The sequence below is a fragment of the Dipodomys spectabilis genome, unplaced genomic scaffold, assembly GCF_019054845.1.
Source record: "Dipodomys spectabilis isolate Male_0828 unplaced genomic scaffold, ASM1905484v1 ptg000178l, whole genome shotgun sequence".
Taxonomy (NCBI): domain Eukaryota; kingdom Metazoa; phylum Chordata; class Mammalia; order Rodentia; family Heteromyidae; genus Dipodomys; species Dipodomys spectabilis.
The window spans coordinates 9,451,782-9,471,705 of record NW_024870855.1 but is presented as its reverse complement, the minus strand read 5'-3'; the positions used below and the strand labels follow the sequence as shown (position 1 = coordinate 9,471,705).

Below are 19,924 nucleotides of genomic sequence, written 5' to 3'. Positions count from 1 at the left end.
TCACTGGCATACCCTCATCATTGGTGCATCAATGGCTGGCTCTAGAGCCATTGCTACCACTGGGCTAAGTGCCCCTGGCACTGAGGGATCAGCCACTCTTTCTTCATTTGAGTATTGCAGGTCAAGATCCAGACTTGGTGCTGGAGATGGTGCAAGGCTGTGGGCCATTGGCTGACCTGCAGGTGGATTGATCTCTTCGGTCACAGTTGACGGAGGTGAGTCAGAACATCCGTCTGCATGGGGTTCTTGTTGGAGCTCCACTGCAGCTCCTGGAGCTGAGGGGGCCTCTGAGGCTACAGCTAGTTCCAGCTCTGACTGACATGGTAGTACTGCTTCTACGCAGGGTGTTGGATCCAGTGGGTGTACAGTGGTTTTCTCATAAAGCCTGGCAGTTGGTGGAACAGCTGCAAGCAAAGATCCCCTACAGCACTGCCTTCCCCTCAGTCATTCCTACGGCCACGAGACCCCTGCCTGCTGAGAAGCCCTAGTCCCTGGACTCCACCCCAGGAAGCCCTGCCAGGACAGGTTTCATGCCAAGGCATCCAGGTTCCCTGGCTGTCCTGTTGATGGCCCCATGGTAGCATGGGAGCTGCCTTCAGGTGGACAAAGCTTGGAATCCCACACCTGTTCTCTCCTTTGCCAGCCCATGCTACTCACCCTCCAGCTCTGGCTTCTTGAGAAGCATGTGCTCCAGCTGACTGAGCAGAAGGCGGGCCTGCTGTTCCTCAACAGAGCCAGGCATATTGAGGTGTAGATATGTTACCAGGTGTTGCAGGCAGGACGTGTCCGGTGCTCCAGTGAAGTCTTCTGGGTACTCCCTCATCCAGGAGCCCAGTATGAAGGAGAAGGCTCTAGGTGCAGAGGGAGAAGCAGCAGAGTCAGAGGCTGGGCCTACCCTCCTTTCAGACCCCCTCAAACACAGGTGTATGAATTGGGCTCCTGGGCCTGCCCATGCCCATAGCCCACAACGGGCCTGGTCACCTGGCTGCACTACACACATTGTCTACACGAGCGATGCGACAAGACCTATATCACAGATGAAACCACCCCACCCACACCCACCGCCTGGTGTCCCTGGGCATGCTCCCCAAACTGTCATCTCTGGGGTGCTTTGTCCTGTTGCTTGTTATCTCCAGAACCCAGAATCTCCTCACTTGGGCAGCCTCTAGTGGCCTCTAGTGGCCTCCTGTTCACATAGAGCCAGGTGTCAACAGTCTTGTCCTGACTCTCAACCCAAACAGCACATCCTGGCCCTTGAGCACTCACTGAGGCCCCTGGAATCTCAGGGGATTGTCCATGATGGCCCAGTGTCGCCCTCCCTGTTCTGTGTGGTCCTGAGGATTCCCACGGCAGGCAAATGGGACTGGGTTGGTCACATGCCAGAGGCTTCTCCCACCCTCCATAGGCACACAACAAGCACACACAATCTCTGCAGGGACACATTTCTACCTGGACTTGAGCCTTCCCCTCAGGAATCTCAATTTCCCTTTGCCCAGGCCTCCCAAAGCCAGCTCTTTGCAACCACCCCTAAGACACATGCCCTCCCTCCTCCCCCAGGCACACTCACCGCTGCAGGTGCTCCTGCGCGCCTGCCTTCTCCTCCTCATATTCAAGGAAATGACTGTATCTAGGGGACACCATGAGAATGTCAAACATACTGTGTCTGCACATGATGTCTACAGTCCCAGTGGTCTCTCTGAGCACAGGATGGAGCTCAGGATGACAAGGATTTCCCTGTTCTTTCACTGAGTGGTGTCAAGCATCTGGAAATGCATCCCCACACAAGATGATGAGCCCATTAGCTTCCTCCCCCACACACACCTCAATGGGCATGGGGTCTCTCAGTGTTTCCCCTGGGCTTCCGAGTGAGGTTCAGGTAGGTCAAGATGCCCAGATGGAACATCAACCACCACTGTCAATTTGGAAAATGCTTTTCTTGAGGTCTTATTCATAGGAGGCCTCGATGTAGAGAGGAGTTCTTCATGAGAGAGGGGCTTCTCCCAGCTCCGCCCACATCCCTGCGCTCCCTAGTGTGTAAGGTCATGATGTGGACAGGCCTGTTCAGGACCCATCCCACCCCTCCAGCCTCAGGCAGTGAGGATGTTGCTCCTAGCATGCCAGTAGTCAGGATCCAAGCAGATCCTTACTGGTGCAGCACATGCCAAGGCCTAGCCAATGGACCCATCCCTAGGATCAGAGGTGGCACTTACCTGTTGAACAGCAGGTTCAACACGTGATGGGCAGTCGTGAAAGTGCGGTATGTCCCCAGAAACACTGGGACAAACACAGCATCTCCGAAGAGCAGGGCAGGCACTAAGTGGTCTACTAGCTTCTCCACTTTGCCTCCCTGCAGGTATCCTGCTTTGCAGGGATCAGGAAGGGTGGGGGCTAAAACCCACTCTAACTGCTGTGAAGAAATGAGACACAGTTCAAACATAGAAACAGCAGCACACTGGGAAAAGGCTCAGGGCCATACAATGAAAATAACCTGGGGACACACACACACACACACACACACACACACATACACACAAACTCATGTATTTACACCCCACTCAAGAATGTAAACACATGGCATCTGAGGCTGCCAGAAGGTAGTAGGTTAGGGGACTCGCCCTCCCTCCACACCCTCCTTCTTCCTTGATTCACCCGTGGGATACATGGTGTAGATCTTCTCAGGCGACTGGGACAAGGGATGACCCAGCGTCTTCGAACAATATCGAACTCGCTTTGTGGCGCTGTTCTGTGGAATAGCGGGCAACAGCAGGAGAACATCCTGCTGTCCCTCCGCTTTCCATACAGCTCAGCTGGTTCAGCTGATAACCAGCACCAACTCCTGCTGGCCCTTTGTGACATCATCTCTGGAGATATCATCATCAATGAAGGGAAGTCCCCTCTTCTGAACTCAGCCTCAGACCAGACCTCTGCAAATGTCCCCTGGGTGCTAGCTGGGCCCCATGGCAGGGCAGGAGCCAAACTAGACACACTCCACATATACAACCAACTGTCCTCTGTCTAGTTAATGTCATGGTTATGAGGACACACTTAATGAGTTCCCACCAGATCCCTCCTACCAGTTTAAATGTCTCCTCATGTACAAGTGCCTGAGCTTGCCTGCCTCCCCCAGTCACCCATTCATTCCTAGTGCTTCCACCCAGCACCTGCTTGAGCAAATCATACACTGAATAAGACCCAGTATCTATCCAATGCTTGGGAACCCTACAGCTGGTGTCAGTCATTTTCACTGCACTCTTGTAGAGATTCAGTCCCTGCACATGGTGTCTAGACAGAGAATAAACTGCAAACCACTTGTCCTTGCCTAGGCCTCTCTTTCCTGTAGTAGGAGCCTCCAGGAGGAGGATACCAAGTTCAAGGAGGATAACTAGGCAAGAGATTCTATCTCAAATCCATGCAAGCCAACAATGAACGACAAAGAAAAAGGAAAGGCAACATCTGAGCTCTATGTGGGGGTGAGCATTTCACAAGTGCACACACAGATGAGGTCTTCTCTATTTGGAAGCCTACCCATGAGAGACTCCCTTGTTCAACACACCTATTGAGAGAGGTACACACATGACCTCACATGGACACATAGACACAGATTCATCCACACAGGCACGATGGCACACGTCTGTGTTCATTCATATGGGTCCTCACATGCGCATACTGGAGCTCTACCTGCCACAAGGTCTGTGTGCGAATGAGAGGGTGGGTGAGAGATGGGAAGCTGAAAAGAATGGGGAGTTTGTTCAGTGTCCTGTATCCTCAGCTCTCTACTCCTCTGGAGAGTCAGAGAGTGTGGCAGCCTGGGATCCAAGAGAATTTGAGGCCAATCTCTGGGCTCATTTGGTGGGCTGATGGAGTGACCAGTGTGGGCATGGAGAGCCAGTGATTTCTGCACCATGTTCACTGAGGTAGAGGTGGAAAGGGCACAAAGGGATCGGGCTACCACAGTGGATTGGGCACCACTCAGCTCCTAGGGCTGAGAATTTTCTGCTGCCACTGCGCATGGGAAGAGGAGTTAGAGTGAGAGCAGCCTGGACGTGGAGTTGGTTGATGTGGAGAAAAGTGGAGATGGGAGGCCTTCACTTTTCAAGCAACAGGGAAGTGGACAGGCGCCTCCACCACGGGGATCCTGGCAGGGGAGGGAGAACCTTGGCATCCTTTGCCCCTAGATTCCTAGGTGTGCCCTTCCCTGTCTGCTCCTTCACTAGGTCCACCATCTCCCTTGCTCAAGATGTCACAGTCAGGGCTGAGAAGGTGGCTCAGTGGTACAGTGCTTGCCTTGCATGCCTGAGTCCCTGGGTTCGAATCCTCAGGACCACATAAGCAGAAAAAGCCAGAAGTGGCGCTATGGCTCAATTTGTAGAGCACTAGCCTTTAGCTGAAGAGCTGAGGTACAGCACAGAGGCCAAGTTCAGGCCCCATGACTGAAAACAAAAATGTCACAGTCAGTGCCCAAGACTCTGATGATGGCAACTTATGCTCACTGGCATGGTTCGTGCATGCAGGGCCAAGGAGGTCTATGCATTCAGCCTGACTAGGAGCCATGGTGGGGGCTTTTTCATGGGAAACAGAGGCCAGGGTTTCCTGCTCTAAAGCCACCCAACAGAAGCCCTTGAGGTAACCCTCCAATGTGGTTTCCACCTCCATCACCAGGACCATGTTACTGGTCCTGCCGACCATGGCGCTGATCCTGCCATCTATCCCGACGACACAGTCCCTGACTCCTCCTGCCTGCTCTGAGGAAGTGACCACTGTGTGAGGGCTGCAGGTAGAATCCAGGCCTATGACATTGATTTGATATATCTGTGCTTATTATTTTATACCATTATAGACTTAACCATTTTTAATTTCCAAAGGCTAATATACCAGTGACAATTGTCCACCTCTTAGGATGGTGGGGAAGAACTAATGGAACCAGAAGTATGGCACAAGCAATTCAGCTCCACCATGGTATGGACTTTCTTTGTACACAACTCCAAATCTCACTCCCACGATTGGTAGCGGCATACTCATCCTCTTTCTCCAACATGTTTAATGGTAAGAATGGAAGCAAACAGCCAAGAACATCCAACTGTCATGTGGTGCTGGTGGTACCCACTGCTTCTTCTCCTACTGCTCCAAGCAGCAGCACCTCTGCACCACCTCTGCCAGCACCAGGCAGTGCAGGATGAGCTTCCTTTCTGCAGCCAGTTCCTTCTAAAGACCTGGCCCCAGAGCTTCTGCACAAACAGATTTGACTCTTTCTGGAACCTGTTCTTGCTGACACCTCCACTTGGTACATTCTCCAGGGATCCAGATTTGAAATGGAACCTTCAACGTCTGTTTCTTTGAAGACAGGCCCTTTCTCCTCAAGCCAGGTTAGCAGATTGTAAAAAGACAGGAGAAGCCTCACTTTAGACAGCGCATGGTGGGGAGCAGGTGGGGAGGCTGGCCCACCTTCTTCAGACATGGCCTCACTGTGCACTCAGCTTCCTTGCAGCTGTGGCTCAGTGTGGCGGCTCAGTGACAGCCAGATGTCCATCACACCACAGGCCATCAGAATTCTTAGTGCTCTTCTCATCACATTCTCATGACTCTCTCAACCTAAACATGCCAGAAAATACCAACAATTGGGCCCAAAGCAGACAGGGTCCTCTGTTTCCCTTCTGTTTCCCACTGAAGCTCCCATCAGAGCTCCTGAAAACCTACAAAGTATGTAAAACGCCACTTCTCCAAATTGTGACCCCTTTCTCTGGGTTGTTTCTCTTCCGATAGCAGGGAAGAGCTACGATGTCTGCCTGTGCAACAGTGAGGACATTTTCCTGGGTAAATTCTGTCCTAAAGGAAGGGTCTGGTTCATTCATAACCTGAGTATGTATGGCAACTGATGCTACCCAGTCCACTGGAGCCAGGCCTGGGCTCACTGAGGGGGTTCCTCTTTGACATCACTCATGAATATTTACAAATGCAACTACTCACCAACCAGGGCACTGGCAATTCATTCTTCTCTTTGCAGGAAGCCACATCCACACCTGTGTCAGCATGTCAGCACATGCTTTGTAGGCATGGCCAAGGTGGCGATTCTGGAGCAAGTCCTGAAGAACCAGACAGGGCCCGTGCCTCCTTCCACAGCATCCTGAGGACCTGAATACAGGTGTTTTTGTCACTACTTCTAAATTGGATATCTGCATGAGTGGGTCTTGAACAAACTGAATACATACTTTGACAAAATTTAAACACAGCCAATAAATTAGTAAGGACTATGGTATGTGAGGACTGTGAGAAGATGCAGACAGTACCATGTGTGGTCTATACTTGTTTCTGTGTGCTTCCCGCATGGCTGGGGAGAATGCACACAGTGTGAGGACCGCAGAAAGGCAACTGGAGTGAGGACTGAAAATCCCTGGATCAGTTACTAGTTGAATAGCAAATGTTGCCTTGGTCCTTTGCTTGTGGACTTAGCTGGGGAGGTGCTGGGAACTTAGCAGTTGGGACCTAGTGCAATAGATCACTGGTTAAGTCTGTCCTGCCCCTTCCTGTACTGTGCAGCCTGCTTTGGCTGCATGAGAGAAGCAGCCTCTGCCATTGCTCACTGCTGATGAGATGATGTCTGACTTACCACCAAGCCTGGACTGAAGAGGCCGGAAGCAAGCCAAAACACTCCTTTCCTCCTTGAAACAGTTTCTCTCCGTCACTTGTTGTAGACAAGGAAAGTCTAACAACATCCTTGCGAAGTTTCTTGACTTCTGTGCCTCAGTTGCCCCTTCAAGGAGTCAGTATACAGACTGAGTCAGAAAACACTTGTAAAAGGCCAGACCATTCCGGAGCAGGTTAATATATAAGGATTCCACTTCTGAGCATTCACCCAAATGATCACAAACAAAACCATACGAAGGCTACCAGCACAAATATGTTTATCGCAACATTATTCACCATAGCTGAGATATGGAACTAACCCAGATGTCCCTCAGTAGATGAATTGATCAAGAAAATGTGATATATATACATATATATATATATATGTATATACATATACACATATTTAAAATGGAATTCTATGCTTCCATCAGAAAGAATGACACTAACCATTAGTTAGGAAATGGAAAGACTTGGAAAAATCATATTCACTGACGCAAGCCAGACCCCAAGAAATATAGGCCCCATCGTTTCCCTCATATGCAATACTTAATATACATCTAGCATTATTTTGTCAGATGAGCAGAAAAGCTCAACAGCTATATACATATGACCATAGAAGATGATGCTAGGTGAAATGAACCCCAAGATATGGACCCAAGAGGTCTTCCTTTATTGTAGTTTTTAATGCACTATGTGATTATTTGGTTTCCTTTGTATGTTCTTCCCCCTATGGTATATCCCCTGTTTGTCACTCTACTTGATTTTGGTACCCTGAATCTTTTTTTTTTTCACCTGTACCCTGAATCTTCTATATACATTTGTATAATTTGGGGAGGGGAAGGGAAATAACAAATCGCTGAAACAAGGTCACAGGATGACCCATTGGAACAATGATACTCATAGGACAGTATATTGGAAATGAAATTTACAACTTTCCTTCTGGGGAGGACTGAGGGAGGTGGGGATGGCAAGGGATAGTGAGAGAAGAAGGGCAGGGGTAACAATGCTTGACAAGAAATGTACTCAATGCCTTACTCATATAACTGTAACCCCTCTGCACAGCATCTTTATAATAAAATAAATAAAATAAAATATAAAAAAGAATTGAAAAGGCCAGGCCATGCTACTCATGAGACATTGCCTCCTACTGCATTTGTATAGCAGGGATTGGAGGGATGACCCCTGCTTTTCCAGGCAATTCGTGTGTGTGTGTGTGTGTGTGTGTGTGTGTGTGTGTGTGTGTGTGTGTGTGTGTGTGTGTGTGTGTGTGTCATGGGGCTTGAACTCTGGGAGTGGGCACTATCCCTCAGCAATTCAGCTCAAGGCGAGCACTCTACCACTTGAGTCACATGCCAATTCAGGTTTTCTGAGACTCAAGGGGTGTCCTGCCCAGGATTGGCTTTGAACCTCGATCCTCAGATCTCAGCCTCCTGGGTAGCTAGGATTACAGGTGTTAGCCACCGATGCGCGGCTTTTTCTAGGCATTTTATGGGCTACTATCATAATCAGCCTGTGTCCTCATTCACTCAACTATACTATCTGAAAGTAACTTAAGGAATTCTGTCCCAAGACAACAGTTATCAGTAGCTCTTAAGGTGTGATGATAAGGTCCAGACAGATGCCATGTTTGAGCTCAAATATCTCCTTCTAGCAGAATGGGATAAGCTGGAGGGAGAGAGAAAATAACTGGAAACATGTGAAACCATTCCTCCAAGGCACCATCAGAAGCCAGGAGTGTAGTCATTGGCTATGACAGCTAAAAGACACTGGATGTAAATAAACTTTAGGTAGTCTGATCTATCTCAGAATGTTTATCATGTCTTCAGATATGAGGCAGTGAAGAATGGCAACACGTTTCTCACACCTCCATTTCTTCATCAGTAAAGCTACATGAAGGGAGCTGGGAGCAGGGGTGCAGGCCTAGAGTCCCAGTTACTGGGAAGGCCGAGGTTATGAGGATCACTTGAGTCAACTACATCAGGATCCTCCTGGGAAATGCAGAGAGAGGCCAATCTCTAAATTGAGTGTGCAAATAAAGAAGTATACAGTAAAGATTCTAGTACTTGACCTCCGCAACATGCTTCAATTCTATAAGCAACTATTCACTTACTGGACAATGGAGGCAACACAAGTGGGACTACTTTCTAGTCTTTGCAAGCTGTCAGCTCTGCTGCACCTGGACAACTGGCTGTGGCCCTTGGGGTTTTCTCGGTTGTCACCCTTACATATAGTGGACACAGCCTGAAGTCTCCTTCTCATAGGTTTCTCATGACTTACATCTGTCCTTGGCCTCTAGGTACACAGTGATTTACATATACTGCTCCTCTTCTTGCTCTGCCAAAGTAGCAGACACCAGGAAATGCTTACCCAAGAAGGATACCAGCCAGGTCAGGCAAGAGATGCCACTAAATGCAGGAAAGCCAAACTGCTCTTCGTCCATTGGCCAGCTGTGGGCAATCACAAATGCTGTGAGGACTAGGAAGAACAGAATGCCTGACAAAGAGCAGGACCCAGGTACATGGGAGAGCGCATGGACACAGGGACTTTGCCTTACCAGGCAGCCAAATGTAGCCTCAACTAAGAAAGCCTCTTGTAGGTTTGAACTTCAATTTTGCTAGTAAAATGAGACATGCTTCTGGCAATAGCACACAATTCAGCTAAACAGTATGATGAAAAGATCTAGGCTTTAAATATAGGAAGTTTACATGTACTTAGGTAGACAGCTACCCTCCACCCCCCCCAAAAAAAAACGCCTCTACAATAAATGATTTAAAGTCACCCACTATCCAGGCACAGTAGAGCAAACCGTAATACAAGCTACTTGGGACATGGACACTGGAGGAGTGTGGTTCAAGACCAGCAGTCTGGACAAAAGTTACTGAGGTTCTATATCAAAGTCTATATCAAAGTATAAGGGCCTGTGGTCCCAGTACTCACAGGCAGGACTAGGAAGGTCACTGACTGGATCTGGCACCAGGTAAATGTTCAGGACCCTCTGACAAACAAACTAAAGCCAAAGGTGCAGAGGCATAGCTCATGTGTAGCAGGTAGAGAGTCCTGAGTTATTTGCCACTGCCACCAATAATGTTAAAGTCTTCTGGCAAGAGGAGAACAACCATGGTCTGCTAAGCTCCTGAAACCCAGATTCTTATCAACTCCATGTGAAATGGCGCACATCATGAAAATGGAAATAGAGAAAACAGCAACACTGGTCAGCTAGTTCAAGAGCATCAAGTTGATGGAGTGCTAAATATTCCCTTCTCTCTTCACAAAACCACACTCTGGAGAGGTGTATGCACTAGAATTTCTGCCTGATTATGAAGCTGACTGCTCATCTTCGTCTTTAGCCCAAATCTTAAACAAAACCTAAACTTAAGACTTCATATACGTTATATTAAATTTGTCAATCATTTCTTATGATTCTGACATTAACACTTAAAACATTGAGCGTGTTCTAGAGAATGACATATACAAGTTGTAGCTGGGTGCTGGCAGCTCATGTCTAGAATCAGCTACTTGGGAGACTGCAATCTGGAATCATGGTGTGAAGTCCATTGGGTCAGGAAAGCCTGTGACGCTCATGTTCATGAACCACAGAAAGCCAGAAATGGAGCTGTGGCACATGGTGGAGTGCTAGCCCTGTGAGGAAAAGCTAAGGGAGAGCACACAGACCCTGAGCTCAAGCCCCAGCCTTGACACACAGAAAAATTCTAAGGAAGCACACATAAAAATTCATGGAGGCACTAGGACCTAAATGAAGCATCAAACTTAGAAGCAAAATCAGCTCCCTCCAGGCTGCTCACCATCTCCTGAAGTCCATCTCCTCTGAACACCTTACACAACAGCTCCTACCACCTCCTGCCACAAACTGAATCTAACCTGGTTCTGTCACATGACTGGTGTGTGAGCTCAATGCCTGTGAGCTTCTATTGCTTTACCTGTTCTGAGGGGAAGAATTACCAACTTTACATGGCTATTATGTGAGTTTCTGACACATATTGTTTTCCTTCTTGTCATAAGTCTCCTACATCATTTTCAAACATCTGGACAATGATATTCCATTGTTTTGAAACTCATGAGGAGATAAAGCATCTTATCACCCATCAAAGTCGAGGATCCTAAAGATCTCCTTCTCTAATAAAAGCCACTCAGATGGTCCTGATACCCATATGAGCATCCATCCAACCACAGGAGCAGGTATCTCTAACAGGGTCCTTTTCTACTGTTCTTGCTCAAAGCATGACCACCATACAATAAATGATCCGATGTACAATACATGAAATACTGTGCACCCAGCCAATGTTCCTCTAACTTCCCGGACAAGGAAAGGAGCTGAGTGTTCAATGAGTCTGCAGACTAAAACTGACCTGTGAAGAGAAGGGACCCTTTGAGCAGTTCTTTCCCCAGCACTTCTCTTTGCAGGACTGCAAATTCCTCCATCAAGAGTTCTCTGTGTTCTTCCTGTATGACTTTTCCTGTCATGACAAAAATCGGGTACACAAGCCAGTTTGGAGTACTGGGTACAGGTGCACATCTTGAGAGGCTGTGTCAGCCTCAGGACAGGACAGGACACGTGTCCCTTACAACTATTTCTCTTAGGAAGGTCCCAGTGTCTCACTACTATAATCCAAGCTACTCTGTAGGCTGCGATCCTTGGACCAGCACAGAAACAAGTACTATCCTGGCCAGGTGTCTAGGCTCTCCCCATACCTCCTCCCACATGGCAGCTGAAGGAGACTCCAGGTGGAAGCTCAAAACAAATAAAACTCTAAGAAAGCACGACGGTAGCCACATGTCTCCAAAGACACCATGAAACTTCAGAAGTGTCTGAGAGCCCACAAGGCGTTAAACTGGGTTCTGGAAAGGATTCAGTTACACACACACACACACACACACACACACATACACACACACAAGCACATCTATGACCTGAACAGGAAGGAGTTAGACAAACTAGAGGAAGGGAGAGAATGTGTGACTCTATTGAAACTGAAGGAACCATGATTTATCAAATGATCGTGTCTTCAGGATCACTGAGAAACATTTATAATTCAAATCTTCAGTTGTACAAGTAAGATGTTAACAGTTTTTGATGTGTGGTGGAATTTTCATATCAAGGTGTGATGTTTCCCTGTATGTAAAACAAACAGGCTCACAGGTTTTTTGAGTTACACAAATTATCTAGAATAAAATAGAACACAGAGCCAGGCACCAGTGGCTCACAACTATAATTCTAGCTACTCAGGAAGCTGAGATCTGAAGATCAAGGTTCAAAGTCAGCCCAGATAGTAAAGCCCAGGTAGTATAGTTCTCTCCAATTAACTACTAAAAATAGTCAGAAGTGGAGCTGTGGCTCCAGTAGTAGAGTGCTAGCCTTGAGAAAAGAAGCTCAGAGATAGTGCCTTCCCCCTGAGTTCAAGCCACAGGAATGGCAAAAAAAGAAAAAAGGATCACAATGCTACTCTGTTCACAATGTGTTCTTTTATTTCACATCTTTGGAAAAGTACCAAGCAATCACACTTGCCTGTGTGTTGGGGAAACGGGAATCATATGGGACAGGCCCCCTGGGACTCAATGTCAGGCTCCTTCACTGGAATTAGGGAGTCGGTAAGATAGTTATTGGCGTGATGGTAGTGAAAACACAAGACTGGCTGAATCACAGCCCTATAATGTCTTGCAATACCAGAAGCTTTACAAAGGATGAGCAAGGGTCCTACGGCCCTCCAGGGCCAGTACACATGCTACTCCATACTACGACATCATGACCTAGCTGGTCCCAACAGCTGGCCTCTGGGAGGCTGCACTCAAGAGGGCTAACCTCCAGAGCATCAGGCAAAATGTGCTAGGGAACCCATCCCTTTAAGGACAAAGCCAATACTTACTGCTCCTTATCAGTCGTTCCCAGTTGACTGCAGCCACAGGCAGAAGCAGGAAAGGCAGTGCCAGCTGCAGAGATGAGATACTTCTTGGCCTCAGAAGTATTTGCAGCCTGCGATGAGGACCCTGTAAGCCACGTAGTGCATTAGAGTCGGTTCCATCATTTTGCAAACATTTGACCTCCCTCCCTGAGATCTAGATCCTGTGTCAAACACAAGGAAGCTCACAAATATGGTAAACAATCTTGTTCTTGGGGTGAAAAACACCGATGGCCAGGGGGAAATCTGTGCTGTTGAAGTTTCATCATTTTCTCTCCTTGTAATTTTCCACCTTTGCTGCCTGTACCCAACACTTCTACTACTGCATGAGATGCTGAACTCAGTAGGCTAGAACAACAAGGGGCAGAGGAAGTTAAATGTAACCTCCTTAGGAAAGAAAAGAAAAAGTAGTAAGGAAATAAGGAAACAGTCTCACTCTTAGTTTTGGCATCTCTAAGAGGTAATGTTGAGTGGATGGTCTCAAAGATCCTCCCAATATGATAGATAACATGACTCACTAGTCATCAGCAAAAAGGAAGGTAGAATACAATAAAATGCCAGGTTCACCCTTCCAATGAGAAAAGCACAAAGAATATAACAATACCATGCATCAACAAAAATATGGCATAAGCCAGATACTGGTGGCTTGTGCCTGTAATCCCAGCTACTCAGGAGGCTGATCTGAGGTAGCAGGGTTTCCCAGTGAGCCTAAGCAGGATAGTTCATGAGTCTTTGATGACTAATTAACCATCAAAAAGCCAGAAGTGGAGGTATGGCTTAAGTGACAGAACACAAACCTTGAGTGTAAAAGCCAAGAGAGAGTTTAAGGTCCCAAGTTCAAGGCCCAGTCTCAGAATACACATGCGCACAAAAACACATGGAATGACCAAGATCACATACACAATGCTAAATGAAGTGTAAATTAGCATAACCTGTGTGGAGAACAATTCACTTACTAGAATAAAGTTGAACAAATTCAACAGGGCCTTTATTCAGAGTCCAGGATAACCCGTTTGGGTTAAATACATAAAAATATGAATTACCGAATGCTTCTTTCGGTGGAATTAAAAACAATTTCCATGTCTAGCAGTGAATAAGGGAAGGACAATGCACTTGGGTGGTCTAACAGCTTAGTCTTCTTTGCATTGCTAAAACAAATACTTGAGGTGAATCAGCTTATACAGAAGAAAGGTATTATTTCAGTTTAGTTTTAGAGGTTCCAGTTCAGGGTCATTTGGCCCTTTGCTTTCAAGTCTGTGGCAAGGAGTACCACCATAGTGGGAGTATACACATCATAGCCAAGGAGAGAAAAAGACAAGGGCCCAAGATCCCAGGATCCACTTCAAGAGCAAGCCGCTCCCCCTGCCCCACCGTTGACCTACCTTCCCTTCCATCAGGCTCTTCCTCCTGAAGGTTCCACTTCTCTTTCCTAGTGCCTCTGACTTGTCACTTGGCCTTTCACACATGAGCCTTATACAACATTCCAGATACAAACTCTAGTATACAATTCACAGCAGTTAAAGGGATAAAGAGTACTTATATAGCTCCTCGTTATGTTTTTGCAAAGAACAGATAAAATAAGATGTTGATCAATATATAGATCATTCCTGAGAATCAAAAAAGAAAACAAAGAAGAGAAAAGAAAAACAAAAGGGGGAAAAAAAAGACTTTAAAAACCAAGTAATTGGGCTGGGAAGGTGGCTCAGTGGTAGAGCCCTTGCCTTGCATGCCTAAGGCCCTAGGTTCAATTCCTCAGCACCACATAAGCAAAAAGAAAAAAGCCGGAAGTGCTGCTGTGGCTCAAGTGGTAGAGCGCTAGCCTTGAGCTGAAGAGCTGAGGGACAGCGCCCAGGCCCAGAGTTCAGGCCCCACAACCGGACCCAAAAAAAGAAAACCAAATAATTTTCTGACCCAGTAAAGAACATAGAGTTCAGCAGAATCTCGGCAGAAAGCACCTCCAGGAAGCTCACACACAATAGGGTTTTGCAAATAACAAATAAAGTTCCCTAAAACCTACTGGATACTATTGATGATTTCTATTAAAACTTACTTATTAGTAACACAAATTATTTTAAAAGCTATCATTACTGGAAAGCTACTTTTCGTGCTGATTTACAGGCATTATTTCATGGACTCTTCTTAGTGACTTTCTATGACAAGCATCTCAGTTATATATTACTTCATGAAAACAATCCTAAAACCCAGTAGTTTCAAACAATAACGATAGTTTAAGTCCTCTTATAAAAGGGCCAGGGTTGGTGTGTGTTCAAGCAGAGTCAACTAAACCCAGGCTTACTGGATGATCCACTTGCAAGACTGTCATTCACATGGTCAGGATTGGTCCCAGGCATTTACCAAGAACTCAGCCAGGCCTGAGGGCCACAGGGCTCAATGATTCCTACATAGGTGTGGGCTTCCTCACAGCATGGCGGCTGGATTCCAACAGCAATACGTGTCTAGGTGCTTAGCATTTTGATCATAGAGCTTTGCTAGGAATATAATAATCCATTTCACTACAGTCAGTCTGTCAGTCAAGGCTGTCACAACATAATCCTGGAGACCAAAGAGAAGACACATCAACCCTACCACAAGGTGAGAGGAGTAAAAAGGGAGCAGTGTGGGAAATGTGTGTCCAGAGATCCTTGTATGGCTATCTTTGGAAAATTCAATATGCTACAGAGTCCTTGGTATCATCTCCATTTGGAAAATGGAGAAACTGTGTCCTACACAGACTCAGACACAGTTTTCTAGGCACACACACAGCTCACAAGGCAGAGTCCTTGCCAGCAACTCTCCAGCTTTCTAGTTCTTCTAACATTTCTCCTGTAATTAATCTGGCCTGGATCACCTCTCCTTTCCTTTTCTGGGAAGGGTCTATGTCATGTCACTAACAGGAAGATGAAGGTAAACTTCCCATTATGGGAGATTTTGCTAAATGAGATACCTGTCCTTTCTCCTCAACTAAAATCTGAACTGCTTGGAGGACAGGAAGCAGCTCAGTAATACCTGGTATCCTCTTGAAATTTGATCCGGTTCCATGGGCACAACAGGAGTTCAATGAACTCCTATTTGAGATGCACCTATTTATTTCCAGCCTGTGTCTCTGACTCTCCACCACACTGTGAATGAAAGGCACAAGGAGAGGGGCTGGATGCTTGGTTCTAAGCTCCTGCTCCAGGTCCTCAACCCTCAACTCACATATAGCCCCTCATGTTATATTCCTTGAATGAATTAAGGAATGTATGCATGCATGAATGAATGACAGATGGGTCTAAGTGGGGTAGTGTTCCAGGTTTATCATCACTTTCTTGATCCAAACTAGCAAAATCTAGCATAAGAGATAGACAATGCCTTCTCATTGAGACCTCCAAGCCTAAGACAAGGCAACCTGATGTTTTGGTGGAAAATTAAACCCAGTGGGCCTCATGTTGGAAAGAAGCAGATAAAGATGCATCACACAGAGGATGGCAGTGCAAAGAGTTTTTAGCTGAAAGAGAGAAAGGATGTAAGCTTTGATGTTTTCATTTTATGCTGGTACTGGGACTTGAACACAGGATCTGTACACTGTCTCTTAGCTTATTCACTCAAGACTGGTGCTTTACTACGTGAGCCACATCTGATTTCTAGCATTTTGGTGGTTAATTGAAAATAAATGTATCATGTACTTTCTTGACCTGGCTGTCTTTGAACCGTGATCTTCATAGCATTATAGAGGTGAAACACTGACAGCCAGATAGAAAGCTGCAATCTTTAAGCCTGTTCATCTTCTCTGACATTTTCTAACACTCTCCTTACTGGGATCCTGTGGTTAAGTGCAGAAGACACAAGGAGAAGAGGAGGAGGAAGCAGTCAGTGTTCCCTGATGCCTCCTCTACTCCATGCTGTCTGCTGAGTAGAAGCTTGGGTGTTTACTCCTACTTAGACAGTTTCATAATGAAATGAAATGGGGCTGGGAGAAGGCAGCTGCAACTGGAAGTAGGGACAAGAAGTAGCTGAGATGCAGCAACCAATTCCAGTTCACCAAGATTCTACATTGGAAATCCCACAGTTATCCTGAACTGTTAATGGAGTAACTCAGAGGTTCATTCTCCTTTACCACACATCTCTGTAAATAAATAAAACCCTCGGGCTTCTACTTACCATGCCAATCTAAACCTGGTTTATCCCAGGTTTTACCCATCTACCACACTTTCTTGGTTTGAAAAGAAATCACTGCCGGAAGGTACACACATTTTCGTTTCCCACAATGAGTGGCACAATGAATTGTAACCGTGGAGCGATCGTGGAGACATTTTTCTATTTTTTGCTTTGCCTTCTAGAGTTCCTCCAGCAAAAATTAATTTTGCTGAGTCTTGACTCTTAAGGGTCTTAGAGGGAGGTCATAAACGGACCTCAATTGAAATGCTGAACTGAAAACTCTTTGTACAACTACTTAATAAGATATGTATGTATGTATGTGGATTTATAAAACATTTACTAAATAGCATGCTGTGAAAATGAAGAAATAAGAGAGAGGTAATGCATTCTCTTGTCTAATTTCTCTATTGTGTTGAAAGGTATGTTTTCATAAACACAGTCTACCAAAATATTGGGTACTAGTACATCTGTAATCCTAGCTACTCAGGAGGCTGAGGTCTGAGGATCATGATTCCTAGCCAGCCCAAGCAGAAAAGTCCGTGAGACTCTTATCCTCAGTTAACCATCCAAAAGCCAGAGGTGAAGGTGTGTGTGGTCAAGTAATAGAACTCCACCAGCCTTGAATGAAAAAAGCCAAGTGAGAGCTCCTGAGACCCTGAGTTTAAGACTGTTGAGAGAAAGATTCATATGATCAGTGAGCATAGTTTTTTCCTTGTCTGGTCTGTAGTAATTTGCTGTACTTTATCAAAGGCACTCAACAAGCACCTCCACAGTCTGCACTTCTCAGCATGATAGGGGAACAAAGTCCCTGCATGGCTGCAGCTGTGTGACTACTGAGGAGGGAGCTTGAGTCTTCCTCCACTGTGAGGCCCTGCCTGGGGATTCAGGTCCTGACACCTTATCAGCTGCCTGGCAACACCTCAGTTATGAGGTAAAGAAGGATATGTTAAGATGGTAACAGAGCTGGGAAATTCCTACCACCCAGTGATGTCCCAGGCTCAAACAGCAAGGCAGGCCTCAGTGTCTGTGATGACATGTGAGAGGCCAGGTGCCTGCAGGTACCATGGAAAGCCAGCACTCTCTCCACTCTATAAGCACACCACCCTGCTGTGCCCTGAATGCCTTTGTTCCTTTATGTGTTTACTACCTGGTACTTTCCAGCCCTTACAGCATGTTTCTTCTTCCATTAAAAAAAAAACAAAAACAAAATCAGCTCCCATTCTATGATCACAGCCTCATACTTTTGAACAAGAACGCTAAGGGACAGCATCCAGGGTCTGAATTCAAGCCCCAATACTCTCCTGTGCATCAGTGCTGCCCATGCCTTTTCTAGACCCAATTATACTTCTATGTCTCTTAAAGTCACTGCAGCTTAGTCTTATCTGAAGCAAGAATATCAGCTCCATCACAGGTCTGCTGTGCTCACTCTGCTTCATCAAATATGGGTTAACAGAAACAAACAAACATTTAAGTATTCCTTTTAAGCCAGCAGGAAGGTCTCACACATTTCTTCCACATTCTGGGAACTGTTCACTCAGGTTCCTCATCCAGAATCCTATCCCTGAAAAATCTGTAGCTTCCTTTGGGAAAAATCTCAACACAATCTTTGTAAAGCCTCCCCTGAGCCTCCTAAGGCAGTGGAGAGAGTTCAGAACTCCAGGGATGTCTTTGGAAATGACCTTCAAACCACTGACTGTCTACAGTGTGAACTCTGACAGCTCCCCACCCCCAGGCCTACGTGTTAGGTCTGATGGCAGCCTGGAAGGTTCTAGAACATTAGCAAGAAGGGCTTAGTGGAAGGAAGTCAGGTCACTGGAGACTTGTCTAAGGGATGGTGGGACCCCACCCCTTCCTGTTCCTCTCTTTTTGCCTCCCGGCCACCATAAAGTAGGCAGCTTTGCTCCATCCTGTGCTTCTACCATGAGGACTTGCTTTGCCACACGGTCCAAAGTCAAGGGGCAAAGACACCAAGACCCAAATCTCTACAACCCAAATAAACCTTTCTTCCTTAGGGTTTGGCTGGTCTGGGTGTTTTTGTCACAATGACAAAAACTGATAACACAGGTGTGGAGCCGACCCTATGGCTTTCCTAAGTCAGACTGACACCCAGAGTGCTCCTGTCAAGAATATTAACCTATGTACTTCGGTGGAATCAAATGGCTTGACTCATGGTCAACGTTTTTACAGTTCAGTTGATAGAATAATAGGAAATCTCTGTGATGAGCTGTATTCACTGAGAGAGGAGAAAAAAAGTTTTCTTTGGTGGTGCTGGGGTTTGAACTCAGGGCCTCCCATTTGCTAAACAAGTGCTCAGCCAATTGAGTCACTCCAACACTTGCTTGATGCAGTATTATTTTTGTTTGTCTGTTTGTTTTGTTGGTCATGGGGCTGAACTCTGGGCCTTGTTGCTGTCCCTGAGTTCTTCAGTTCAAGGTGAGCACTCTACCACTTGAGCCACAGTGCCACTTCCAGTTTTCTGGTGGTTAATTGGAAATAAGAGTCCCATGGACTTTCCTGCCTGGGCTGGCTTTCAACCATGATCCTCAGATCTCAGCCTCCTGTGTAAAGAGGATTACAGGCATGAGCCACCAGCACTGGGCTGCAGTTTATTTTCAAGGTGAGGTCTCAATTATGTCCCAATCAATGTAGACTGTGATCCTCCTATTGGTGCTTCCCGTCACGGATGACAGGCATGTGCCACCAAGCCCAGTGACTGATTGAATGGGTCTCAAGAACTCAATCTGCACCTCCCAAATAGCTAGGATTACAGGCTTGAGCCATGACATCTGGCTGAGGAGCACTTCATAAAGATATAAGTTGGGCTCAGATTTTTCCCAACTTCTGGACTTGAGGCAGGGAGCTCTTTGCCAATGAGGACAGACACAGAGAGGGTACTGCATTTTGGAAGGATTTGCACAGTCCTAACTTTGAACCCTCACTGGCCAACTTGCCTTACCAGGTACCACCTTGGTACCAGACACAGAACAAAGAGGAAGAGACTGGCACAGATGAAACACTCCAATGGCAATCCCAACTACAAAGGAGGGGTTGGTGTGAGACACTTTTTTAGCTTATTATTTTTATACTGAGGTCTACTAGAGATCTAACATTCAGTTACCACCCCCTCCACCTCCCCCACCCCCCAAAAAAACACCCCTGGCTAATATACTTTAAATCTTTCGTAGAATTGCTTCTTGGTTTGGAGTTAGCTTCAATGTGTCCCCCAAGCCTCTCAAACTTCACCCCCC

The 19,924-nt window shown here is 46.4% G+C and overlaps 1 protein-coding gene and 1 long non-coding RNA gene across 2 annotated transcripts in view; both read right to left on the bottom strand.

The window, feature by feature from the left end:
* LOC122120819 (ral guanine nucleotide dissociation stimulator-like) lies at positions 1–5,469 on the bottom strand. The gene is made up of 5 exons (XM_042695039.1): positions 5,443–5,469; positions 2,211–2,407; positions 1,568–1,627; positions 658–851; positions 1–404 (listed from the first exon to the last, which is right to left on the bottom strand). Exons 4-5 carry the CDS (start codon positions 821–823, stop codon positions 1–3), a joined length of 570 nt encoding a protein of 189 aa, XP_042550973.1. The 5' UTR covers positions 824–851; positions 1,568–1,627; positions 2,211–2,407; positions 5,443–5,469.
* A 30-nt stretch (positions 5,470–5,499) lies between these two features.
* The window catches only part of LOC122120906, a 33,764-nt gene continuing 19,339 nt past the window's right edge, over positions 5,500–19,924 (bottom strand). Inside the window, exons 3-6 of the long non-coding RNA XR_006149811.1 lie at positions 12,507–12,627; positions 6,605–6,748; positions 5,965–6,129; positions 5,500–5,589 (exon numbers count right to left, since the gene is read on the bottom strand). This is a non-coding gene — a long non-coding RNA (uncharacterized LOC122120906). The remainder of the gene's footprint in view (positions 5,590–5,964; positions 6,130–6,604; positions 6,749–12,506; positions 12,628–19,924) is intronic.

Coding starts and splice junctions, on each gene's coding strand:
- LOC122120819 (XM_042695039.1), bottom strand. CDS start 823: ATGAGGGAGTACCCAGAAGACTTCACTGGAGCACCGGACACGTCCTGC. Junction 405..657: donor CAAGAAGCCAGAGCTGGAGG/GTGAGTAGCATG, acceptor CTTTGCTTGCAG/CTGTTCCACCAACTGCCAGG.